The 26,997-nt window shown below is 47.1% G+C and overlaps 1 protein-coding gene and 1 long non-coding RNA gene across 3 annotated transcripts in view; both read left to right on the forward strand.

The window, feature by feature from the left end:
• The first annotated feature begins 640 nt into the window (after positions 1 to 640).
• Positions 641 to 8,977, forward strand: LOC136565300 (uncharacterized). Of its 2 annotated transcripts, XR_010784850.1 has the most exons (3): positions 641 to 976; positions 6,509 to 6,692; positions 6,787 to 8,977. It is a non-coding gene; the product is annotated as an uncharacterized lncRNA (long non-coding RNA). The 2 variants fall into 2 exon arrangements; XR_010784851.1 differs by lacking the exon at positions 6,509 to 6,692.
• Positions 8,978 to 9,272: 295 nt separating this feature from the next.
• ZBTB40 (zinc finger and BTB domain containing 40) overlaps positions 9,273 to 26,997 on the forward strand; it is a 33,967-nt gene continuing 16,242 nt past the window's right edge. Inside the window, 11 exon segments of the mRNA XM_066564216.1 lie at positions 9,273 to 9,279; positions 9,592 to 9,806; positions 9,808 to 10,130; positions 10,132 to 10,352; positions 10,951 to 11,088; positions 15,804 to 15,823; positions 17,394 to 17,595; positions 18,117 to 18,212; positions 18,215 to 18,258; positions 26,729 to 26,817; positions 26,819 to 26,910. Of these exon segments, the coding sequence (XP_066420313.1) occupies positions 9,273 to 9,279; positions 9,592 to 9,806; positions 9,808 to 10,130; positions 10,132 to 10,352; positions 10,951 to 11,088; positions 15,804 to 15,823; positions 17,394 to 17,595; positions 18,117 to 18,212; positions 18,215 to 18,258; positions 26,729 to 26,817; positions 26,819 to 26,910 (1,447 nt within the window).

Consider the following 26,997-nt stretch of genomic DNA (forward strand, 5'->3'; position numbering starts at 1 on the left):
CCCAGAGTATGGGCTGGAAGGTCCAGCACTGCCCAAGCATTCCCTTGGCCCAGGCCAAGGGCAGGTGACCCTGAGGTAGACATGTTTCCTGCCACCTCAGCCCCACACGCCCCTCACTGCTGGCTGCTTGCCCACAGCCTGCACTCGGCCACGACTACCACCTCCCTCAGGGAATGAACCTCCGTTCTAACACAGGAAGGTGATGTTTTATTACAGAATCACATGCTTCAGAGAACGAGTCCAACCTATGATCTAACACCGCCTTGTCAACTAGACCATGACACTAAACACGATGTCCAGTGTTTCCTTAAATAGCTCCAGAAACAGCGACTCCACCACCTCCTTGGGCAGCCCCTTCCAGAGTCCGACGGCGGCAGAGTCGTGCGGGCACGAGGTGGGGGTGGACAGCAGTCACCTTAGCCAGTGGGTCCCTCAGGGCTGCCCGGGGACGGGGGGCAGTGTTACCGGGTTAAAGAGCTCCCAAAACACAGACACAACGTCTAGTTCAGAAAGGAGACATCATTTAATCTGCACATGGTGTAAGGTGGAGTTTCCACAAATCACGTACACCAAGGGGTGAAAAGCCGTATCTTTTATGCAGTAACATTCAGACGAACCTGCCTATCTAACATATATTCTCCGCCTACCTAATGCATATTTAATTTCGGTGATGTGACCTTGCGCAGTGCTCGAAACAAAGAGTTATATTCTTCATTAAGCAACTTCTGTTGTAGAAGCTATCTGACTACATCAGTTACGTTTACAAAAGATGAGAAAATTCAGCCAGGGGACATAAAATTCGACTGGAAGACAGCAGGACGGAGGCGGCGAGAGGCGCTGCCGCGGCCCTAAGATGGCGGCGCCGTGAGGGGGGAGCGGGCTGGACAGGGACAGCTGTTGAAGTTTTATTGTTCCCGCTGCCGCCGCCGCCCGCCGTGTCCGCCGCGCCGTGCCCGCCGCGCCGTGCCCAGTAAAGGTAAAACCATGGCGGAGCCGGCCAGGCCCGCTCGGCACCGGGGGGTCGGGGCGGCTTGGCTCCCCCCTGACGCCGCCTGGCTGTCCCGGCTCCAGCCCCCCCTCGCTACCCCGCCTCGGAGGGGATGGGGCGCTTCGCCTCGTGCCGGGGAGCCGGGGGACGGGACGGGTGGTGGCTCCCCCACCCGGCAGAGAGGGACCAGCCCCTGCGAAGCCTCTCAGGAGGTTGAGGGGAGCCGAAGGATGCCTCTGTCTTCAACCTGGCTGGGTGCGGGGACCCCCACACTCTACCCATGTTAAATCGAAGTCAGCCTTGTAGGAGCTTCTCGAGTGCCCATGAAACGCCGTCCTTCTCATTTTAAACACTGCCCATGTCCCGTCTGCCATCGTTGCCTCGTGGCAGGGGCCTTTCCTTTTGAAACCTACACATAAAAGATGTTTCCTCTGAAATTTTGTCTCTACCAGTGAGCCAAAGCCTGTCTGCTGGGTTCCATTACCCTCCAAAGGTGTTATATTACCTGTGCATTAGGGTTATGCCCCTGCTTAGGCAGGTGTGACCCTCCAGGAAGTTTTTTAAAGGTGTGCATGGAAGGAGTTTTATCGTGTCCTTTGGTCACAGTAGATTCCTCTCCTTGCTTTGGACCACTGATCACATCTGTTTTTTGAGATTATCCATCAAGACTGACCTGTCAAGAGATAAAGGAACATTTTTTTTTTTCACTACACCAAAAAAATGAGGAGTCTCATTTGGTTTCCTCTGTGATCTCCAGCTCAATTGATCTGCTGCAGGGGAGCAGGGAGAAGAGAGCCTCGGGGCTGTCCCTGTCCCCAGGGCAGGTGAGATATTACAGAGAGGTGCTGTGGGGGGTCCTGACCAGGACCCACGTCCTCCATGCAGAGGGAGAAGCTGCAGTGAGGTGAGGCCTGGGGGCAGTTTCCTCTACTGTGCTGGTCAGGAAGGCTGACACACCTGATTTATGGGCTATACATAGCATAAGGCAGAAGGGTTCTGCAGGGTTCTGGTTAAGATATGCCAAGTGCCTTGTGTTGGAAGAGGAATTTGAGTTTACATCCTGGTTCAAAGACAGAATGGTGCAGGAACAACCTCTTGAAATATGGACCAGAACAGAGAGGTCCTTTCCCAGCCTCCGTGCCCTACTTATTCACTCTTGTTTTCTCTCTTTCCACTGTATTGTAACTTCCTGGACATACCACTTAAAGAAGGTGCCCAAAGTGTCCATGTTGTCCCTCAAAAATCAGCTCAGCAGTTATAAAATTATTCCAGGAGATGGAGGAGGCGTGTTGGCTTTGTGGGCAAACCCTACTTGGCTTTCACAATCTTCCTCTGCTGTTTTGGAGCATCTGCACTCATGTTCAAAGAGTTGTTGAAAGTCCTTTTGTCTTAGTGGAGTTTTGGGGCTGAGGAGGTGCCTCTCTTGACAGCCTGATGCAGGAGGTGGCAGTGGTGGAAGTCCAGGTATCTTGATAGACTCAGCTCCCAGTAATCCTGTGTACTTACAAAGAAGTCTGGGGGAATCAGATCCATTTTGGGGTAACCATGCCTGAGAAGTATAATTTTAAAGGCCTTTGCATCAAGGCACCTTAGGGGTGGCAAAGAGCCATGTCAGCCCTTGGCTGTGGGAACAAATGGCTCCTGTACTTCTGCTGATGCAAAATGGGTCACAAAAAACTGGTCAAAAACTTTGTTTTTCTTAATAAGTCACTAAGCAATTGCAACACACCATCATCTGTGATGCAAACCTACCTTACAAAAAGCAGTTCAGATGCCCAGCTTTTGTTTTTTGAGGATGTTAAGGGAACCTGCAAAATATAATTAGCACTTTTGGTGTTCTTGGGCACGGTGATCCATGGCTGAGCAGTGACTGGAGCAAACTGGCTGTTTCTTTGGGTTTGTGCAGGTTTCCCACTGCCTGATTTTGCTTGCTTTTTGGGGCAGTTCTTTGTTTGAAGAAAATTTGCCTTTAAGAGTTGTAGAAGAGCTGTTTGTTTTTTGATCTATTGTATTTCTATTCAGAGCATCAGTGCAGACAGCCAAAATGTGTGGGGTTTGAGTGGTATATTCTGCTGCCTTTAGAGACTGGGGAGTGCTGAATTTAGTCAAAGTGTTGCTTATTTTCCTCTGTTACTAGTCTGCACTGATGCTCTGAACTGCATCAAAATAGATTGAAAAACAAATTGGTGTGCCCTGGTTCCTTGTGCTGGATTTCACATTATCCTCTGGGTGAGCTGCCTGCTCTGCCCCTTTGGAGCACCCCAGAGACAAGTAATGACCCCTCAGCCTCTTTCAGCACTTCAAAGGCTGAATTACTTTTTGTGGGAGAGGTAAGAAAATTGAATTGCAGTCCTTGATTTTCTGGCTTTCTAATAACCCTCAGTGTAAGATCATCATCTTGGTAACAAGAAAACAGGAAACTGGTAAACAGCCGCAGAAAGTATTCAGATCGTGATTTAAGTCTGTCTCTGCTCTTAACTCCCCAGAGCTAAAAATAGAACATTGCCCCCTCACTCCGAGGCCACTGTCATGCCCAAGGGACTGCAGGCCTGAGCAACACAAGAGATGTATCCCAGCTTTCTATCCTACTTCGTTCACTGATTTCCGTGAGGATTGTGAAATGAGCCTTTGATTGAGTGCAAATGGGCTGGGATATGGTGAGCTCTTCTCACCGGGCAGGGAGCCTTCCTGGGCTGGCAACCACTCTCCTGCAATGACCACTTCGGATTTTAGCTCCCCAAGCAGAGAGCTGAGTGTGGGGAACAGGAGGGTTGTGGGAGTGCTCCTGTGAGCCCCTCTGATCAGCTCCAACAGAAGTGGCATTAAGTGGGGACAGAAAAGCTGGATACTTCCATTTTGCTTATCTCTTTCTGTCCACTTTTTTCCCTGCCTTCTTAGTTTTAGCTTTTTAGATCTTGCATAGGACTCCCTGTCTTATAGTTTTGCACTGGGTGTGCAGGATGATTTTATATAGCTTAATTATCCATGTGAGCACTGCAGGTTCCCTGTCTCTGCATGGCTGCAGCAGAGCAGTAGGCTGTGGGTCTGTGCCACACAGAACTAGTATGCTTGGACAGCTTCATCATTTGGCAGTGAGGCAATAGGTGTTGGATTTTTAACTTTTTTTTTTTTTTTTTAAGCTACAAAAAACCTACTCCATGTGCATCTCTGGTGAGAATTTCAGGCATGGAATACATCCTCAAGCTAGTCACTGAGATGGATACAGGAAGAGCTTTTGTTATATTACTAATGACAGCAGCTGTGTTGACCACACCTTGTAAAAGTCCTTAATTGTATAGCAAGGGATATACAGAATCCTTTTGCTTAAACTTTAGAGGCATTACAATTCTTTCTGTGCCTTGTGATGGATGTTCTGAAGGTGCGGGTAAAGTGGCAGCAGAAACTGTGAGGGTGGGATGGCGTCATCCGTGCACCTTTGGAGCCCCTGTCTCTGTAGAGTCTGATTGCTAAAGTGCTTGGTCCTAAATTTCAGTTATCTTTTGATGAACCTGGTGATATGCATGGCTTTTGAGTCTGTTGGATCTAGATGCAAGTAATTATATGAATAATGAAGAGAAGTGATTTAATTTGGGCACACTTTTCAGTTGTGGATAGAATTTCCTCTTTCATTCTTCCTTCAACTTCCCCCAAAAAAGAAAGGTCATTGCTATTGAGAGATCTTTTTCCTGTTCTAATGTAGTTTAAAGAAAACAACATGATAGCCTCAAACTGTGGAGGTGTGGGAGGACAGAAATAAGTGGAAAAAAAAGCATAAAGAGCTGAAACTGCACAGTAGAGGGTGATGTTTTCTGCAGACACGTTCTGGACCTCCAGTACTTCTGTGGTTCAGAAGGAAAAGAGTCATCTTTGCTGAAGTGGGTGTGCTGAGAGCAGTCGCAGATGACAACTGTTGCTTAAGGGTGACAAAGAGATATTTATCAAAAAGTTGTCAAGTAGAGCCTTAGAAATTGTAGGTACTGTTGAAAATTTGGCTTAAATGGATTGATCTTGCAGTTTCATTGGAAGTCAGTGGAAGGAAAACTCCTAAGCCACCTTGGTGCTTCCCCTGGAAAACTGACAGGAATGAGGCTTAAGATGTCCCCTCAAAGGATTAATTTTGCAAGGCGTGTTGTGCAGCTCGATTGGGCAAATGCCCTGTCTCCTTTGTCCCCTTTCTGACTCCAGTGAGTGGTATTTGGAAGAGGGCAGTTCTCATGTGGCTAATGTGTGAGACAACCCAGGAACAGTCTGCTTAAGCCATGTTTTACCTTAAGTTTGAAGTCCCCAGTGGGGCTGACTCCCAAGAGGAGTCAGAGAAGCCACTTTAAGCTGAAGAAGTGACAATTGGCTTTTTCCTACCAGTGGTGTTGGCAGAGGAAGACAGTGCAGGCTCTGTCAGCACTCATCGCTGCTGAAGTACCAGTTACCTGCTCTCAGAGAGAGATTCCCAGTTCTGCCCAGTTCCCCAGCCAAATCTCCCAAAAGTAATCTAGCGGATGGCTGGGAGACATAGTCACACAAAATTTAACTGTGTGATGGTGGAGGATACTCCACTTAAAAACCAGTTATCATGACTGAGCTTCTTACTGGAAGAGAGACATTAGTCAAACCCAAGTTACTGAGCCTGGAAATCTGTGAGGCAATGATGGATGAGCAATCAGATTGCTGATGGTGGTCCCCTCTGGCTCTTGGGTCCTCTGAATAGGGTGCAAATGCCTTGGGGCTGGTCTTGGCCAACACCCCTTGTTATAAATGCCTGTTCTCTTGGATGGTACTGGATGGTTTGGGTTCCTATAAATAAAGAAATAAAATGTATTTAAACAAATATGTCTGTGCTAATTACTCAGGACACATTTTCCAATACTCCGAGTTGCTGTAATGAAGAAGGGGACATGCTGGTAGGCTGCTTAGAGCTTCACTGTTTTGAGCTCTCATGAGCAAATATGTCTTCTATATTCCTGCCAGGAATAGAGGGAGCAGACGGTGCTGCTGCTTCCTCCAGCTTGCCACGGTGCAAGCAATAAGTTTCATGCAGGAGGCTGTTCATGGCAAAGTGAGCAGACGTCTCTTCCAGGACATCGATTTCTCCTGCTTATCATTTTGTAGGAAGAGCCGTAGCTATTATTATTTAACCAGCAGACTCAGTTTCAACTCAGCTGAAGGACTTCCAGTTGAAATCCTCTGAGGAAGGAGTGGGTGGACTAAAACCGCTATTACATGGAGTCTGGCAAAAGAATCGGGTTTGTCTCTTCTCCCACGACCAGCAGCAACTCTGCTGATGGCAGCTTGGTTCCTTGTGGTTTAAAATGGTGTGGGAGGAGAGCAGAGCCTGCATGTTGGATCGACTGGAAGTACAGGTGGTTGGCCCTGTACATGGGGGAGGGGGTGGATCTGGTACTTGGAAAGATGAGCTGCAGATCAGCCAGCCTTTGATAGTGATGTGCCTGAAGAAGCTCTGGCTTGTTGGGGCCGGGGCAGGAGGGTGGGCTATCAGCCCGCATGGTTCTTTCTGCCTTACAGAGAAGGACTCACCAGCCCTGTGCTCTTGCTTCAGAAGTACTGAGGAGCATAACACCTCTGCATTGAGATGATGTCAAAACCATCTATGATCTTCTCCCGGTGCTGGAAAACAAGTTTCATAGCACTTCATCTTTAAAGCCTGAGGGAGCTCTTGGCTGCACAGGAGAGCCCTCCTGCATTTCTGGTATCTACCAACATTGTTGTTCAGCCTTCTGTAGCTCTGAGATGAGGTGATGTCTCTACTCTCTTCTATTCTTCTATTCTCTGTCTTTCTACAGCCACCAAAAGCAGTGCCATGCAGAAGGACAGCTGGGGTCCTGCCTGCCTGTGGACAGGAAGTCCTGCTTCCCACAAAAGCTGAGCTCCAGAGGAGTTGGTGCCTTCAAGAAGTGAGATGTCAGCTCAGCCTGCACCCAGCATCTGCTTATGATGTGATTTGGTACAAGGTGGGAGATCCTCTGAGCCTGATTTCATGCGAGGCAGAGCTTTGAGATTGGTGTATGTACAGTGGCTGTTAAAGCTCGTACCCTGGTGATAGACTATACTAGTCCTGTTACCTACAAGAAAGCAGGAAGCTGAGTGCAAAGATGTTAAACGTTGAAGATCATGTTATTCGTGTCCATCCAAGGGCTCTTTCTCTAATGCTTATACTGTTCCCTTTTGCCTAACATGCCACTGTTAGGCATCCTAGTGTGTGGACAAGGCAGTAATATCTTTATCTTGTCTATCTTAGATAAAAACTCCAGATGACCCAATGATAAAAATTCTATTAGCAGATGTCCTATCTGTCCTCCCTCCTGCAGTGGGGTGGGGAGGCATAGAGGTTAAAGAGGGGCTCTGGTAGATGGGATTAGGTTTATGGACTTCTCCCAGAAATTACATTTTCAGGGAAAAGACTCATAAATCAATGAGCTGAGACCATGGTGTGCTGAAGGCCCTGGGATGCAAGCAGAGTCCTGTCTCTAATGTTCACATGGCCCTGCTCATCTTACCAGTGATTTGGGGGAGAAAATTAACTGGTCCCAAATCACTTAGTGCTTTGCAGCTTCAAACTAACACCTCAGATTCTCCTCTGTAGTCTGAACAAGTCTTCATGCCCTACTTCCTGTTGCGGCACGTGTCCGACTGCCAGTGATCTCTCTGACCTGGCTAGCAGCGGAGTGGCTGGAGACGGGCTGCAACACGTGGTGGAGGATGTGGGCACCCAACATGGGGCACTGAAGAGTGCTGCCCCCCAGTGAACATGGGGTATTGAGGACAGCTCAGAGAGACTCCCAATGTGAGGCCCTAGAACACCGTGGGCTTTGGTACTCGGGAGCGAGGTTTCGTGAGGATCAGCAGAGGAGAGAGGGGATGTAACCTTTCAATTTTAAGTCTTGCTTTCGTTTAAAAGCTGCCAAAGAAGACCCTAAAACCATTACATCAACACTTTAAGATCAAAATAATCAACCCCACTCCCCTCTAGAATTTTTCTTAAGTTCAATTGATTTCTTTTGAGATGCATTTATTGTGTTGTTGTTTTGTTACGTGGTCGGGATGCTAAGAGATTATTTTTCATTTCAATAAGGTAATAATTTAAATTTTAGTTTTGATTTTGCAATATTTAACAGACTTCCTTTCCCAGTTTTTGCATTACACCCCCCATGTCCCTGAACCCACTGACCCTGAGAACGGAATGGGAGATGGAATCTGCCATCTCCCCTCCTTTTCTGTCCCCTACCCAGGACAGCATGGCCAGTGCTGTCCTGGGTAGGCAACAGAAAAGGAGGGGAGATTGGCCATTCTACCCTAACCGCTTTCCGTCAGCCCTCAACCCTACCCCCACTTTCCTATTATATTTAATTGGCAGTTCCTGATTTTTGTTATAATTCATGTTGCCGAGATTGCTGTTATTTCCTGTTTAGTTATGTGGGTGACCCTCGGAGTTAGGCCAGTTGACCCATTTGTTTATTTATTTAACTTATGAACCCACCTGTTTAGTTGTAAACTTTATTCAATGTATTTTTGTTCTCAAGTTTAGTTAACTGGATTATAAAGTCCATTAAGTAGAGTGTCATTTTTGTTAAAATAAGACTGTTATACTTTTTATTTTAAATGAAAGAGGAGGGAGGAGTTGTGCAAGTTTGTCCTGGAAGGGATGGGCTAGGGACTGGCCACGCAGCCACACCCCACCATGCACCCTCAAGAAATAAGAAGCCACAGCTGATGACATTCAAGCAGCTTATGGTGAGGAGAAAAGGACTTGCAAAGGACTCTGGGACCAGTTGGGAGTGGCCATGCAGATCAACAGCCCATGATTGGCCAGAAGGCTTCTAGAACATTCTGAGAGACTACATTCTATGAGAGACTATATATATGCATGTTGGCCTCACTTCGATGTCTTCTGAAGTAGCCTCTTTATGTTTTGTTTTGCACCCATGTTTACGCCCTTTTATTTATTTAATAAATATCTTCAGTTTTGGCATTTCAGCTGTACCTGTCCCTTCTTTGTTGCTGTGCCACTTGACCACACCATCGTCGAGCTCCTGAGACCAGAGGGTTTCCCCATGTGCCCCGCAGATCCCTGGCGGTGTTGTTGCCGACCCGTCTCCAGCCGCTCCACTGCTAGCTGGGTCAGAAAACACTGGCGGTCTGACACGCACCGCAACAGCTTCTCTGCCTGCCCTTTCAGAAACCAGCTGCTGAATTCAGCATCAGCTCCAGCCCCTGGCTGCAGGCACAGCCTGGCACTGCAGTGCCTGATCTGATGGGCACTCACACCTCCATGAGATGTATGGCACATCAGGGAGGCTCTACTCCTTTTTTATAGCTCCTGGGACTCAGTACTCAGTCCATATCTGCTCATTTAGGTTTGAACACTATCTAGACTCTTCAGGTGTCAGAGTAAGTTGCTGAATTTGAGGAGTGTGAGTTCAGAATGAGGATCTTGCTGTAACCAAAGAATTGAAGCATTGTAAACTACTAAAACGTGTAAACTGAAAAGTCATTTTCTTACTCTTTCTTTCTGTCTTGTAGAGAGAAATGCTACCGGGATCCATTTCCTTTTCATTATTTGAGCTTTGTAAAAGCAGTGTGAGACCAAGGCAAGAGGAGGCCAGTAGGAGCTTCCCAGTTACGGCTGGAGTTGCTGCCCTGGTTGTACACTCTCTGCAAGGAGCAGTCCTTCTGTGACTGCACCATCTTCATTGGGAATGTGCATTTTAGAATGCACAAGGTGGTTTTGGCTCCTGCCAGCCTGCCAAAACCACCTTGTGCATTCTAAAATAAATCCGTGTTGGACAGCACAGACACCATCTCCAATTGATGCTTCTGTGGTAACACCTTAGGAGTTTCCACTCTTACTTGAGATTATGTACAATGGCAAACTCCCACTGAGGAAACACAATTTCACCAAAGTAATCTCTGTGGCAGATAGTCTGCAGATGTTTGATGTGGCTGTTAGTTGCAAAAACCTCCTCAGGGATCTCATAAGTTGTTCTGCTCAGGACCAAGTAGTAAAAGGAATCTTCAGCCAGGAAGCAGATTCATCTGGAAACCAAGCTGAAGCTAATTACCTGCCCCAGTCTGAAAGACCTGATGAAGAAAGAACATTTATTATCCTCATTCAGAGAGTTTCTTCTTTACCCTGTAGAAGCAGAAATGGAAGCAGGTGTTTCTCCTCCTGGCTAGGAACTTACCGTGAATCATACCTGGGTTCATCAGGACACAATGTCAAGTGAGTGCAGGTCCCTCCGGGAGGATTCAGGCTCTGGCCCTGACCAGCCTGCCCATGCTGAGTGGAGTGGCTGTATGGAAGAGGAGCTTGCTGAGCTGCCAGAGGGGAAAAGGCGATCAAGGGATTTAGGTGAGATGTCATGGGTCTGGACACACCATTACCTCTTATTTGCAACACGTTGGCTCACATTTGCCTGTTTTGGGGTAATTTTTACTCTCTGTTTAATCTTTTTAGTTTGTCCTGGGTTGGGAGAAACCACAATGTATCCTCCTGTTCTGCAGAGATTTTCTTCCTTTGGCTTTTGTAGTTGCTTCATGCTCATTGCTTTGCCAGAGCTGTAGTGAGCAAAACTTTTATTGGCCGGGCATGTGATTGCCACGCAGTGGGATCTGTGTTACTGCAGGACATAGGGCTGATTAGACAATCTGTCTAACAGCAAGTGAACAGAGTTGCTTGCTAATGCTACCTTATCCTTTAAACTCCTATTCAGGATGGGAGGAAAACAGAGGCTGTACTGGGTTTAAAATAAATGTTCCATTTATAACTGGTGTTAAATAAACTGTTGGTTTTCCCTCCAGGCTGTGTCATGTCTTCAGAAGGGATTTATAAGTCACAGTTTTCCTTTTATAGCCAATGTGCTGGTTACAAACTGATGCCTTTCAATCACATCATGCTTTCTGCGAATCCATTCAATTAGCAAATAACTAACCTTGTTTCTCTTGCACAGCAGCAGAGAGCAAAAGCTATAAAATGGATTTCTTTGTTTGATCTGAAAATGTTTTCTCTGAGACTCTTTCTGATGCCCAGGCTATGCTGAAAAGACTCAAAGAGTGGAGAGAAATTGATGCCTCTCAAAAGGAGGTAGGTGTGTTTACGTCCATAAATCATGAAAGTTTTTTCTTCACCCTGCGAAGGGCTGTAATATTTTGTGCCTTGTTTAGGAAATTGTTTCATGGGAAACTGCTGCCTGGCTGTTTGAAGGGCAACATGTGCTCACCTGAGAGAAGCGTCTGTAAATGCAGGTTGCTCAGTCATGCAGGTAAAGAAGTATGTCCTGCCCTGAAGACATCCTTGTGTTGTAGGAGAGCTCCAGCACAGATTTCTCTTCTCCTGTTTTTGGCATTTGCTTCAGGAATTGTATCAACTTGTAAATGGCTGACATATGAGATCCTAAAATAGATATCCTGAGCCCTCGACACTGTCTTGCTGTGAAGCATCTGCTGCTCTCTGTACGGCAGAGCTGCTGAGGGAGGAGTGGGACAGGGTGTGACAGGGGGAGCTGGGAGCTGCCCCGTGGTGCTTCTCCTGCCAGTGTGCTGATTTAGGAGCAGTCAGAGTTGGTAAACTATGCTTGATTCCTGTTGGAGGGGTTAACTGAGCTGGACGTATGCTGAGTGGTTCTCTGGGCTCTGAGCTGTGGTAGCCAGATGCCACTCATTGTCCCAGCTCGAGGGCAACACAGAAGCCGAATGTGATGTCTGATGTCTGTACTGGTGTGACAGTGGAGCAGGAGGACACAGAGCTTGTGAATGATTGTGGTGAGTCTAGGTGGGCACTCGTGCTGGCTGCACACTGCTGTGCAGTGGCAGGGTCTGCAGAAAAGCTGTAGCCAGTGTAGAGCAAGGATGGGACTGTGCTTGCTGTTCTCAGCCCAGCCATTTCTGGTAGAGCATTTTTCTACCAAGCTGCGTGAACTGTCCTGCATGCCTTTCTGAAGGGGAAAAAGTATTACTGTTTCATTTTACCATGGTTCCCTGGTTATTCAACCTTTGGAGCAGTGCTGTTCTGTAGGCTGGGGGTTGCCATGCTCTCTAAGTTCCCATGTGGTTGCTGGCTGGAAGCTGTCTGGATTAAAGTCCCTCCAGTAGCAGTGTGTGATCACAGGACATGATATGTTTTTACGATTGTGGCATTCTGCTTATAAAAGCCCAAGACCACATCTTTATTAGAAAAAAAACCTCAAACTTGTGACAGCAGGGAGGAGAATTCCCTTGAGTTGGGGAGTGCAGGATTGTTTTCTGCTGAGCCCTTAAATGTTCATGAAGGGAAGCTCGTGTTCCCTAAGCAGCTGGTTCTCCTGATGTTGTGGAATATAACATATTAGGGGTTTTAGGAGAGAGGTGTGGGTCCTAATCCATATTTGTAGTAGCAAGCACAAGCCCAGCTGGGCAGACAAGCACCTCCAAGTGCCTTCTCAGAGAAGGATTAGATTTTTGTATGTTTGTTTTTCACCATGATCAGATAAGTGTGTCAGGTTTAGGGTTTTACCTGTTGTGCACTTTTACGAATGGAGCTGCACTGGGGTGGGTGCTGTGCAGTGTGGATCGGTGCTGCCAGAAGGGATCTGGCAGCTTCATGCCCCCATGCCAGCCGGCCCTGTCCCTGTTCCTGCCTCCCCTTACTGCTGGTGGCTGGGCAGAGCTGTGCTGGCGGAGTGCCCAGGCAGGTGTGCTGCAGCATCAGCACTGCACAACAGCCCTGTTTGCTATTGCTTTGCCGTCGCTGCCGTTTCGTGTTCCTTCACCACTTCAGACCCATTAGGGAAGGTTTACAGATCCATTCCTGGCCTTTTGTGCTCCCAAATGAGCTGTTACAGCAGGAGCCAAGGGAGAGGTTGTGGAGCTCAGAGCCAGTTTGGGTGTCTGACCGCAGAGTGGTAGCTGGACAATTTTTCTGCAGCTATAAATAAGTGCTGAATAAATGAAAAATGGATTTTCTTTAAGGCTTCCTGAAAAATCACTTTTCAACTGTGACAAGCATGAAGTGTCAGCCCCAGGGCAGTGGAAGAACAGGCTGCAGCCTGTTATAAGCAAGGGCTCAGCCAGACCTGTCCCTCTCCAAGCTCCCCTCTGGGACCAGCAGGACCTGTGGACCTTAGCACTGAGTCTGTTTTCAGCACACAGAGCAGCTTTTCCCCACAAGAGCCTGGTGTTTCCTTTGGGGGGAACCACAGCAGTGTATTTTTAAAGTCATGCTTGAAGTGCAAGTTCAGCTCCAAAGAGCTGAACTGGGATGTGTAACTCGGGCTGAGGTTGTGCCAGTGGTAGATGTCAGTGGATTTTTCTTCTCTCATTTTTCCCCCCTTCCCTTTCTTTGTATTCTTTTGCTAGTCATTTGTTTGAAGTCTGAGTGCCTTGGGGCAAATAAAAGCGTGTCTTCTGTGTAAAAGTCATTCTTGCTGGGTGTGCTTGCCCTCCTGCAGGGGAGATCTCCCATTCAGCGGGAGTATTCTCTCGGGAGCCTTTTGGAAGCAGCTGATCTCTAGGAAAGCACCAGTCATTTTGGGAGGTAAAGCCTGGGCAGCATAGAAGTTTAGGGGAGTTTTGTCAGACTGCCTATTGGCACCAAGGCTGTCCTGGTGTTCAGGCTCCTGTGGTTTTAGTGGCATTTGGCCTTGGATGCCTCTCTATTTATTTTCCTTTGCTGGTGAACTCATCCCTGCATGGTATCTTGTTCTGTGCAGCACTCTGTTCCTGCCTATTTCCTCCTACCTCCAGTGGAGACTCATTTGGTTGTGAGGTTTTTCCCCAACAAAGTTTGTGGTGTGGGGCTGGCTTTTGTGAGAACTGTTGCTTCTCTCTGAATTTGATATTCTGTTCTGCTCCCCAGACTGAAAAATGCAGATGAATTGCTTTTCAGTTTAGGGAGATGTGATTTTTGATTCTGATTTTTACTTTCTCTGTATATTTCACATAAACTATTCCTATCTAATTTGGTTTTGGCTTGGATGAAACCTGCTTGGAAACGAGAACAAGACTGAAATTGCAGTAATTTAGGGAAGCGTAGAAGAGCTTTGCTGATGTCAAGTCTTATCTTCCTGTGCTCTCTTAGAGAAACTCAATTCAAATTATTGCACAGCTCATTTGTTCCCTCTACTACCAGGTTTAGATGAAGAGGGGGAGCGTTGATTCTCCCAGGTAGAATAAATGTCACTGTGTTTGTGGTTCATTTCCATTGCCTGTGGGCCTGTCCAGTCATTGTCGCCCTTCATTTGCAGATGCAGAGATTTCTGGATGAGGCAGAAGAAAGAAGTTTCCTGTTACCTTCTGCATCCTGATTAGGGGAGAGAGCTTGTGAGGATTTGGTGGTTTTTTTCATGGTGGCAGAGCTAGAGAACTTTTTTTCCTCTGTTCTGGTATATTTTTGTAGAAGTTTGGGCTGAGTTTTTGTTCTTGTTGTGTGGATCAAGCAGGGGGTCAGTGTTTTCCACAGAGCCTTCCTGGGATCTCCCTCATGAGTCATTTACAGATGCAGGCTTGAAAAAAAATCCCTTTAGGTTTCTGAAGGAAAAACATGAACATAGTTTTTCTCTGATTATTGTATGCACAATACAATAGTTGATTGATGGTTGACTGACTTAATGGTGGGGTCATAGCCACGGGGCTTCTCTGAGGGTGAGGTGTGTGGAGCCAGTCCTGAGGTTGTCCACGCTACTGACCCTGTGAGCAGCAGCAGCCTATGGAACAGTGCTGCTCAGCTTCCAAAGGTTGGATAACCATGGAGCCACAGAAGAACCAGCAGTGAAACAGTCCCTAACCCTGCAGATTTCCAATCACTTTTTTATATTTTCATCACCACCTGTACATCAAAACCCAAAGCAGTGTGCATTTACAGAGGACTGATGATTATGGCTATGGAAGTTTCCCCACAGTGCCTGACGTCCTGCAGTGTACCTGAGTGTCCCTCAGGTCTGAAGGGAGTCAGCTTTTTCTGCCACCCTGAGCTGGTGCTTCTCAGTCTGTCTCTGATCTAGGCAGATCCCTACCCACCATCCTCTGGATGCTTGCATTCACTCTAAAGCTGATGTTTGAAGGAGATCACTCAGAAATAGTCAATAAAGTGGCTTTTTGCTGGGATGTGCTCTCATGGTGGGAGCAGGAGCATGGATAAGGCATGAAAAGCCATAACTGTGCTCACCCACCTGCAGAGAAGAGTTAATGGCCACCTGGGCTAATGACTGTGCTGCATGCCCTCCCTCTCTCCTCACATCCCTCTTTAGTCTCAGTTATGGGCCACTGCACATTGCTCAGGGGAGGTGTACATTGCACATGTGGTTGAGATCTCTGGAAAAACAAGGAAGATGTGGAGATGCTATGGAGACAGGGGACCTATCTCCTAGATCCTTAACCTGCAGAGGTTAACCTGTTCAGAGCTTGCCATGGGGCTGCTGTGGACATGGGCATGTTTGAGATAAGCTGGGAAGGCTGTTCCATGGTGTGTGATGTGTTCTATGGTGCTGAGGTGGGAGTGTTTTGGCCACCAGAACTGATATTCTCAATGGGGACCAAACCTCTGGAGTGCCATGGAATCTGTTTGGTGGCTCAGCTCTGACCACGCTTAAGCCAGGTCTTGGTGATGCATTTTCCTGGTGCAGAAGGCAGTCTCTTCCTCCCAAGTGGAAGCTGGGTGTTTGCTAATTTGTGCCAACTTGGCCATGAAGAGTTTTGCAGTGTCCCAGGCAGTGAAAGCCTGGTGGATCAGGCTGTAATGTGGAAGCACATTACAGACTAAGTGGAAGCTGGGATTCCTGCTGGTATCAGTATTTCTCCATTTTTTCCCAGGATCTTTGGGAATTGTTAGTGCTTCGATGTAAGTCTGAAGTATACTGTGTGCTCTTTCACAACAATGCTAAAAGGCTGTTGTTCCCACTGAGCAACTTGTCTAAGGAAATGTCTTCTGGAAAGAGCCTATAAACAGCAGAATATTTCAGTTACTGAAAACTCATTTCTATTAACCAAATCCATGTGCTGAGGAAGGGATGTTACCTGGGGCTCGGGGTAGCAATGCTGTGCTGATTTTAATTAAAAATCCCTAAAATTGAAAAATATATTGCAACAATGCAAGTTACTTTTCATCCATATTAGTGCAAACATGGATTTGGCAGGATATGAACACCTTTAAGGTGGTGAGAGTGGAGATACTTTGTGTTTTACATGCTCATTTTGATCTGGAAGGGGCCAGGCACGCAAACCTGGAGAACAAACATGATCTGGTTATCAAGTCTGATTACAAATTAATGTTGCATTTTAAAAATACCTTTACGTTTGTTCTTCAGCACATCTGTGTTTTCTTTACACCAGAGCCCTTCACGTCCACACTCTCTGTTTGGCAGGCAGGCAAGCTGCTGTGAGTGGGAAGACCTGGGACTGCTGCAGTTTCCCCTCTGCGGAGTCGTTGCAATAGGTCATTGCACTGCCACACTGCCCTAATGTATGACCATTTACACCTGCTAGGAAAAGCCAGCCCACCGGCCCTGGTGCAGCCACAAGCAGTTGCATACAGGCTTTTTATCATCAGAATAAAAATGACAATGACAGCAGAAAATGGCCATTCTCCCTGGAGCTGAGCTGAACTTCCCATTTCAAAGGTACCTTTATCGAATCCCTGGAGTCTCCAATAAAGGCTGCCTGCTCTGAAAGGCTGGCATCTCTCCTGGAGAGTTGGGGAGCATGAGTCTTCAGGGGCAATATTTACAGCATTAAAGGACTCCGGGGAAATGGGAGTAAGAGTTCCAGCTTATTTCTTTGCCTTTTATTTCCATAGCTGTACAAGCATGTCTGCCTCTGATTGCTGTTTCAGGTCACTGAAGTAGATTTTGGAGCTCTGGGTTTGATTGCCAGGTATGCTGAGAGCCCAGAGCACTCAGAGTTTATGTGCCTCCTCTCCGGAGTTTTCTCTAGGAGACAGAATTCCATTGTGGTTGAGAATGGAGATTCCTGAAAGTTCCGCTTGAAATGGTCTCTGCTTTCTGTGCAAGTGATCCCTTCTTGTTCTGCAGTGAGATCCAGTATCTCTTGTCCTAGCTTTGCCTTCCAAAGTAGCAGTGTTAAATTCATGCTTTATCAGGTCTTTTTCACTTAGCGGTCTTTGGCTAGTTGGACATGAAGAAACATTTGGTGCTGGAACCAGCTCCAGTTCATGGGATTTGCTATATGGATAAGGGCTGGCAGCAGGGCTTGTTGCCCTGCTTCCAAGGGCGAGTGGCCACAGGCCAGAGTTTGCATTCAGTGGTATGTGTGTGTGGTTATTTTTTTGTTCTGTTTAATTTTTTGTCCCCTGACCTAAATGCCAGGGTTCAACCTGTTGTGTCTGTCTGTATAGGGCAGTTGACTGCTCTCTAAATCTTCCTGCATTTCTGTTCTGCTGTAGGGTCTGGCTGCTCTGGCCAAGGCAGAGGATCATTCAGTGTTCAGGAAGCTGCTGGGCAAAGTTAAGGATGCTCGCACCCAGGATAGTGACACTTGGGATGCTCAGCCCCTGGACACTCAGACCCTTGTGTCTTTTCTGAAGCTGTTTCAAGACACAAATCCTGAGCTGAGGGTGGCTTTGCTGGAGAGGGAACAGGGCAGTGGAGAAGCCCCACAGTAAGCAGGTAGGAAATTGGGTGCAGGTAACACCCAAGCAGGTAGGAAATTGTGAAAGTGTGGAGGTAACATTACAGAGAAACCCTGTATCTGGATGTGGGAGGTTTATTATGTGCTGGCCAAGATCCTGGAGCATTTCTGCCTGTAGCAGGAGGTGTAGCTGCGCAGGGCTCTCCCCACTGCTGCCTGGAGGGCTGGATTAATGGCTGGCAGCCAGTGTGAGTACAGCTGAGGCTTGGGGTTGAAAACTTCTTTTTACTCGAGTTTGACACAAAACAGTGGCCTTGCAAACCTGGTGTTAAACTTCCAGCTTGCTTTATGGCTTTGTGCTCTGTTAGATAAATGAGACATTTTCCTTTCACAGAGTTTAAAGAGAATAGTAAAGTGATTTTCCTCTGCTGCTTGTGCTTGGGATGAGCTTTGCTATTCACTTAGATCTTTCAGAAAGTCTCCCTTGCTTCAGGAACCTGTCAGTTTCTTCAGACAGACTTATTTCTTCTCTTGTGTTTCTGAATCTTTTTCCCCCCAGAGAGCATAGCTGATGAAGAGATGCTGACCGCTCGCTCGCTGTGCTGCAAGGAGGAGCTGATCTGGAGCATGATGCGGCTGAGCCCCATCAGAGAGTTTTGGAGACAGTAGAAGAGGGATTCCTGACTGCCTCAGAGAAGCGGGTAAAAAAATCTGAAATAGGCAAACTGTGTGGACAGGGTGGGCTGTGTGTGTCTTCAAGGTAGCATCATACACATAGTTCACCAGATGATGGGCAAGCCTCACCTGGCCCTTCTCCCTGCCTTCTGCACAGCATCGACTGCACGTGTGTGGTCTCAGGTCCTTCTGTGCTGGACTGTGGGAATAGTGAAAACTGAGCAGTGAAGGCAACCTGGAGACCAGGATCAGTGTCAGACTACCCCTGCAAGGGGAGCCTGGGCCAGAGGAGGTACCTAGTACTCCTCATACCCTGAAAAAGCCTTTTTGGGAGCAAGGACAAGGTTCTATAGGGGAGTTTGAACAGAACCACTAACCACCTCTCTGCTACCTGCTTGTCAGTTCCTGGTCATCAGCTTCCCTTTCGGCTGTCTCCCAGCTTTCTGTCATTTTTGCAACTCTTACCACACAGTTGCCTGTAACATCTACTAGAGCATCTACTAAATAATTTGGTTTTATTTCTTATGTGTTGCGGGCAGCAGTTGGTGGGGAGGACTGTTGCTTTCCTTTTCTATAAGCAACTGCACTCTGTATGCTGATTTGCAGAAGTCATAAAGGACAAAACGCTGTTTATAACCTGCTTTCCTTTGTCTTTGAGGGGAGCTAGCTGTACCCTGTGCAGCTGGAAATTACAGGGTGCCCTCACAAGCTGTGATCAGGATGCAGCTTGACCTCCTGTCCTAGTTTGTCACATCACTGAGCTCCCCTGACACAGGATTATAGTAAGTGGAAAGTTTTGCTCAGTGGCACGAATGAGCTCTGCTTTCTGTCTGAGTAAGCCTGACCAGAGCCACAACAGGTGGGCCTGAGAACTTCTGCCCAGCTCATAAGCCCCTCAGTTAAGGTCTCATGGTCCCTCACCACATCCAGCATGGAGAATCCCTGAGAACAGGCACAGATTGGAATAGGGTACCTAAAGAGGTATTGCCAACAGAGGCATCTGTCCTATCTTTGTGGGCTGGGGTATGACTTATGTGTTGCAGGCAGCAGTTCGTGTGACTGCTGGTGTGACTGGTGTCTGATGAATTTTTGCCTCTGAAAGCACAGATGAGTCTGGAATGGAGATGTTAGAAGAGAGAGCAGGGTGTAAGTATAGCAAAGGAGTTGGCATCTGCTGGGGGCATTAGGGCTGTCAGCAAAGACCCATGTTGGGGGCCTGGAGCTGAAGCTTCATCGGCAGTGGGGAGATTAGGATCTTCATATATGCCTGTTCCTGTTGCAGTGCAGCCTTTCTTTTAAAGGCTTCACTTTTTCCCTGCTCACTTCTCTTTGTCTTCACAGAATTAGATGGTTAAAATTCAGCAATTCTTTTTCTCCCTTCACATTGAAAAAACCAAACACAACACCCCAATAGTAAACCAAAACCATTCTGCAATCATAATTCTGCTTCTTGGGAACAGGATACAGCCTGTAACTGCATCATCATGTACTGCCGAGCTCCTGCTTCGTTTGGTGGAGGAGCAGTGTTTCTTTTCATTCTCACCAGTCACTGTCTGCTCCGTTTGCTACAAAGCCCCCAAACCCTGCTTCGAATATGAAATCCTGCTCCTCTCAATGGGATCCCTTCATGCTCTTGTTTCAGCCCACAGTTTCCATCAAATGACAGATCTGTTTGGGGAGCACTCCAGTGAGGCTGTGGGCAGAGCTCTGTCCTGCTGCAGCACAAGAAAACAAGACAGAAATTGCCAAGCGTAGACTGACCTTGGGGGGTTTATTTGTTTAATTCCACTCCTTCTTCCCCAGACAAGTGGGAAAGTGTTTAATTATTCCAGAAGTTAAACTGATAAAAAATAATGGGTCCATGGCATGTACGTGGGTGTAATCCCCAGTGTCTCAGGTGTAGGACTGGGAAAGCAAACCTGGAACTAACAGCCATCTCTGAAGGTTTTGTCTTATCTGGTTCATCCAGTGTTGCACTGGAGATCTGGGCTGGCAGGGATGGGGTCTAGTTCTCCAGAGGTTCATAAAGATGAGGCTTTCCTTTTTCTTCTCACTATCACTGTGTCATTAGCTACACACTTATTCAGCAAGACAAGTAGAGTTTCTCACAGAACAGCCTTTTTTCATGGCAACAGGGTTCTTTCTGTACCTGGTCCAAGCTGTGCAATGGAGCAAGTTTGATTTTCTTTGCTGGAAAACCAGTACATGATATTTTGTGAAGCATCTTTGTAAATCTCTGTTTTTTCTGGATAACTTTTGAATATAGCCTTTCTCTTTTTTGAGTGCTTAATTTCTGTGGCTTTTTTGGTGTTTCTGTAATTGGGAAGGGACAGAGGATTTGGATACAAGTTATCACTTAAGAGAAATGAAGTGGATACAGAGTGGGTAACTTCTCCTGCATGGTGCACCACACCGCTTAGTTTGTTTCAGAGTTCCGTGATCATTCCACAATACAGCACTGAACCCAGAAAATCAGAGTAGGTAGTAGAAACATCAGCCTTTTCCTTCTGTTTAGGCTCTCTTTTAGAAGGCACCTGGGTATTCTGAGCTATGTGGTTTCTCTCCCTTTTGACTCCAGTGCCTGCAGACCTTGATGCTCAAACCAAGCTGCTTCAGAGCTCAGACAGGTATTAGGGATAGTGCAAGCAGGTTGTTGGCCACTGCAGGAATTTTAACTAGTTACACTGGTGATGGAAAAATCCTACTGCAAGCAGAATTGGGGGATGTTTTCTAGTTGTCTCACCTGGTGGTGTCAAAATAAGTCTTAAAATGTCACTGCTGCATCTCCCACTGCCAGGGACATTTCTTCTGCTTGGGAGCAGTGGTAGGTTACTGCAGGAGCTCCCTGAAGGATGCTGCTCTTGTACCTCTTCTTGTGTTTTCTCAGAAGGGGACTTCAGACTAAGGGATGTAGAGGCAGGTCAGTGTGAATTAAAGAGGAAAATACATCAGCAGGTTCACTAGCAGAGTTTGGTCTATAAAAGGACAGATCTTTAGAAATGAGAGAAACTAATTAAGGAGTTCAGGTGCTCATTAGAGCGCAGGAGGAGCTGTTGGATTAGTTTCTTTTATGTTTAAGGTAGGGGAACTGTCTGAAGTTTGCATCCTGAATGAGAGAGAAGATCTTGTATGAGCGGTTATATACCTGAGTGAGTGAATAACTTGAGGAAGAGCTTTAGGAAGTTCAGGGAATGGCTGAAAAGTCTGACAGGCAAACAAATGTACTGTGGAGCTATGGAGAGGCTTGTGGCACATCAGGATGCTGGACATCACAGCACATATTGTCTGACCAAGAAAAAAATAAAAGAGAGGAGATGACCTTGGAAATTCATGGTTTAGCTTGGAGCCTGATCTAGGAGAAACACAGAAAAACAAATTTCCTGCAGGTAAAGGAAAATCACAACTCAAATGACATCCCTCAACAATCCATTAGGACCAATCTGAAAGCCTTCTATGATGGCAAGGCAGGATGGGTTGACGAGGGGAGAGCAGTGGATGGTGTCTACCTCAGCTTCATCAAGGCTTTTGATACGGTCTCCTGCAACATGCTCATAGGTATGCTCTGACAATGTGGGTTAGATAAATGGACTGTGAGATGGATCAAGAACTGGCTGAATGGTAGAGAGTTGTGAACAGTGGAATAGAATCCAGCTGGGGGTCTGTAGGGAGTGGCATTCCCCAGGGATCAATATTTATTCAACTTATTTATCAATGCCCTGGATGAAGGGATAGCCTGAGCAGGTTTGGTGATACAGAACTGGAGGGAGTGATGGATATACCTGTAGGCTGAGCTGCCATTCTGCAGGACCTTGATAGGCTAGAGAACTGGGTGGAGAGAAACTGAATGAGGTTCAGTAAGGGCAAGTGTAGGGTCCTGCACCTGGGGAGGGATAATCCCTAGTACCAGAACAGCTTGAGGGCTGAATAACTGGAGAGCATCTCTGCTGAAAAGGCCCTGGGAATCTTGGTGCGTGACAAGCTGTCCATGAGCTGGTAGTGTGTCCTCTCAGCCAGGAGGGTCAGTTGGATCCTGGGGGGCATTGGGAAGACTGTGACCAGGTCAAGGGAGGTCATCCTGCCCTTCCACTTGTCCCTGGTGAGGAGCACCTGGAGTGCTGTGTCTGGTTCTGCCCAAGAAGGATAAGGGGCTACTGGAGAGGGTCCAGCAGAAGCTACAAAGGTGATGAGTGGCCTGCAGCATTTCTCTTTTGAGGAGAGACTGTAGGAGCTGGACCTGGATAGTCTGGAGAAGACTGAGAATGGATCATTAATGCATACAAATATCTCAAAGGAAGATGCCAAGAGGATGGTGCCAGACTGTTCAGTGCTGCTAGGTGACAGAACAAGTAGCTATGGCCAGAAAATCAAACATAAGAAGCTCCACCTCAACATGAGGAAGAACTTATTTTCATTGAGGGTGGCAGACAACTCTTACTGGCTGCCCAGGGAGGGTGTGGAGTCTCCCTCTCTCTGGAGACAGTCCAAATCCCCCTGGACGAGTTCCTGTGTCACCTGCTCTGGGTTGAACATGGGGGGTTGAACTAAATGATCTCCAGAGGTCGCTTCCAACAATAACTATTCTGTGATTCTGTGAACAGATGGGAAGAACTGAGACCTGTGCTATGCAAGTGACAGAAGGCTTCTTATTGTTCTCCAAGCTCAGAGTGGTCCCAACAGTTGATGAGCAGGACCAGACATTTCGGAGAGAAAGGCAGTGATCTGAGCTCTTTGGGACAGGCAGGAGAGCACATATAGGTGAAACTTGAAAGGAAAAAAATTTTAAAAAATAAAAAAAAAAGGGGGAGAAAATGCAGTAAGGGATATCGTCCTGTTCTGCTATAAAAGGGGGAGGATTCTTCTGATAGATTTCTTGGACTAAAAGTACAAATGCAACAGTATATCTGAGAACTGTTTATTGATAAAAAAGGTTAAGTGTTACTCCTAAGGGGGATAGGAAAAGGAGCAGAGAGAGGAAAAGAGAGAAGGAGAAAGAAACAGAAGACAGGGACAGCATTACCTCAAGAACCCAGGTGGTCTGTCGGCATCAGCTTAGCAGGCAGAGCGTGTGTGCTGTGAACCGCGTTGCGTCTCCGTAGCTCCTCTGGTGGGCCAGGCACGATTTCCAAACAGTAGCATACTGCGTGTTCCTTCCTACTCTCGGGGAGAGCGGGCTGCCGTGGCCACGGGCGCGTCCCTGGAGCAGCCGCGGGTTTTGGGGGTCGGGGCGCGGCGGCTGTGGGCGATGGTTGCGGCTGGGTGCAGGCGGCGGCGACAGGCCGGGCACCGGGCACTAGCACAGCCGGGCTAGCGCTGCGGCAGGTCCGTGCGGCGGCAGCGCCCCAAACACAGCGGCAAGCAGGCTGGGGCTGCGGGCGCAGCTGGGTCAGGCTGGCGGCGGCCGTGCCTGGGACGCATGAGGGCCAGCTGGCTGCAGCAGCGCCTGCTTCACTGGGGAGGCAGCAGAGCACCAGGTCGTCGCGATGGCGAGCTGGTTTTTCGGGAACGGTGAAGCAGGGAAGCAGGACCACAGGGAAGAAAAGGCGAGAAGGAGGGAGGAGGGCTGAGCGGACCCTACAGGCACACCCCCCTCTCTCCAAGGTACCCAAAGCAAATGGGGGCTCAATAACTGGAGAGCATTTCCAGTTGTGTCTGGGGGAGGTCCTGTTGTGTTGCATTTAGCTGCTTTTGTGTGCTAACGTTGCTCCCATAGTCTCATTTCCTGGGCATTGGTCGCCGGCACCCGGGCATTTGCCCCACTGGCAAAATGGCGGAGGGTGTGTGTGCGTGTGTGGGTGTGAGTGTGCATGTGTGTGTGTCTGTGGGTGTGTGCAGGCGTGCATGTGAGTGTGTCTGTGTATGGGTGTGTGTGGGTGTGTATGTGTGCGTGCGTGTGTGGGTGGGTGTGTTGTCTGTGGGTGTGGGTGTGCGTGTGTGTCTGTGTGCGCGTGTGTCTGTGTGTCTGTTGTGCGTGTGTGCGCGTGTATGTGTGCATGTGTGTGTCTGTGTGCGCATGTGTCTGTGTGTCTGTGTGTGGGTGTGTGCGCGTGTATGTGTATGTGTGCATGTGTGTGTCTGTGTGCGCATGTGTCTGTGTGTCTGTTGTGCGTGTGTGCGCACGTGTATGTGTATGTGTGCATGTGTGTGTCTGTGTGCGCATGTGTCTGTGTGTCTGTGTGTGGGTGTGTGTGGTTGTGGGTGTGTCTGTGTGTGTGTGTGTGTGTCTGTGTGTGTGTGGTGTGGGTGTGTGTGTGTGTGATTCACAGTCCTATCGTGGAGGCCTTCTCTGCCTTGATTGGCTGCCAGGCGAAGCCTTCCTGGGGACAGGGTTGCTAGCACATGTACAGCCCCTATAAGAACATTATATATGTTGCGGCATAAATAAAAATCAGATTGGTCCCTCTCAGGTGTTAACTAAATTGCTTCTGCTTGACCTGGGTTCTTTATTTCATGAGATGAAAATGGGGTTTTTTTTTCCTGCCTTGGTCTAGATCTAGAGCAAAGCATTTGAATTTCATGTAAGGAAGTTGTTAAACTAGGAGAAACTGTGATATTGAAAAGGATGCATTTCTTTGGGAGACAACCACAGATTGTGCTGAAGGCAGGACTCACAACTTGTAGCAGTCACTAGTGGGATTCTTGGTACTTACTTAATATTAGTTAATATTATTACTTACTTCATAGTAACATTATGATGTTATGGACACAAAAATACCAAGGCATGTTTATCAAATTTTGATGATGAGCACAATCGAAATCTTTTGTCCACACAGAGGAGGATCTGCAAGAGAGAGAAGAATGAATGGTGTTCAGTTTTGAGCCCGTTATGACAAAAAAGTCACTGAAGAGCTGAAGTGTCCAGAGAAAGAGCACAAGGAGTGGCTGAGGGAGCTGGGGCAGCTCAGCCTGGAGAAAAGGAGGCTCAGGAGGGACCTTCTCACTCTCTATAACTCCCTGAAAGGAGGTCCAAGCCAGGTGCGAGTTGGTTTTTTCTCCTGTGTAACAAGTAACAGGATAAGATGAAATAGCCTCAAGTTGTGCCAGGAGAGGTTTACATTGGATATTAGGAAAAATTTCTTCACTGTAAAGGTTATTAAGTGCTGGCATAGGCTGCCCAAGGCAGGGATGGTGGAGTCACCATCCCTGGAGAGGTTTAAAAGATATGTGGATGTGGTACTTGAGGACATGGGTTAGTGGTGAACATGGTGGTGGTGCTAGTTGATGGGTGATCTTGATGATCCTAGAGGGCTTTTCCAGCCTAAATGATTCTCTGATTCTGTATTCCATGAATTCAGTTCTCCAGTTCCATGGCGGGAGAACTGAGTACTGAGAACTGACTGATGTGGCAGTATGAAGTGAAGGGGGGGCGTTGGGTGTGGTAATGACAACTAAGAGTAGAGACCTCATCCAAAATTTCTCTTCCAGTCTGGTTCAAAAAAGGTGAATTCATACTGGAACTTTGGACAGATATGCAGTGGGAAGTCTAGGGGAGTGTAGAAGCTGTTTTATAAGAGGACTTGCCTTATTTAGACAAGGGGAATGAAGACTGAGAGGGAATATGATCATGCTCTTATAATGAAATCAAAGAGGAAGGGTAGGGTAAACGCCTCAGAGAGTTTAAAAGGCTTTTAAAACTAAAAGATAGTATTGGCACATGAACAAACAGGCATACACTGGCCATGAATAAATTTCAGCTGAAAATTAGAAAAATCAGTGGGGGAATGAGGCTGTGGAAGATCTTACCAACCAGGAAAAAGGGAGCAAAAATGTTTTAGGACAGATATTAATAATTTTATAATTTAATTTATAGGACTCTGTAGTGCTTATTGACATCAGGGAACTGGGCTGGTGCCCTGCAAAGGTTCTGCTCAGGAGCACAGTGCTGGTGGAAAGGAGGTCACTTGTATTTGCCAAGTGCCTCTCCCTTGTAGGAGCCTTAGAGGTATTTTACTGGCATCCTAGAGCTTTTCCAATCTACTGCAGTTGCATCTCACATAAGAGATGTTTCACATGGCCTTGTCAGAGAAATAATAATTCAGTTAATAGCTAGCTGCTTATTTAAATAATAAGAGTATTTTCTTCTGGCCATCAATTTTTTGATGGCAAGCAGAACAATTGCAGAGACAAGCGAAATGAGACTGACAGTTTTAAAAAGTATTCACTAAAAATATTACATGAAATGTTGCTTTGAATGCTCTCTTTAAGTCTACTTTTGTTTTTTTTAAAAAGTAGTTTTTTTGCTCGTCAGCCACTTCCAAGAGCTGGACTTGGTGGAAGAACCCACCAGGTTTGTTTTCAAGGTGACATGTCTATTACACCTCGGCCATGTTTGGGTGTTCCTGTAACTGCCACCCTATAACGCCTTTCAGTTAAATTGTGTAAGCAGTGGGTAGGGATCTAGTGCAGTATTGTGGTACTGTTGCTGTTTTTCTGATCTCTGTTCAGATGCAGGAGGTTGTAGGAAGTTGTCAGAGTTTTGTGGCTGTTTCTTTGTTACAGGTAGCTTTGGATTGCTGTGAAGGCAGCTCTCAGAGGGAAGCCATGGACAATCTGCTCAGGAAGGTGGATGAAGAGAAAACCCTGAAAGTGGAAACTTCTGGAGGCTGTGAAAGCATCCTTCCCTGGACTCCAGCCTCTGCCGGACAACTTGGTGGCAAGAGCAAACATCTCTGATGGTAAAGGTATGAGTAAACTAAACTTCCATTGGTGACTTTACTCTATGGTAGTGACTGCCTTTGAAAACAAATACCTAAAATTTCCCCTAAGCT

This window comes from Molothrus aeneus, chromosome 21 (genome assembly GCF_037042795.1).
Source record: "Molothrus aeneus isolate 106 chromosome 21, BPBGC_Maene_1.0, whole genome shotgun sequence".
NCBI classification, from domain to species: domain Eukaryota; kingdom Metazoa; phylum Chordata; class Aves; order Passeriformes; family Icteridae; genus Molothrus; species Molothrus aeneus.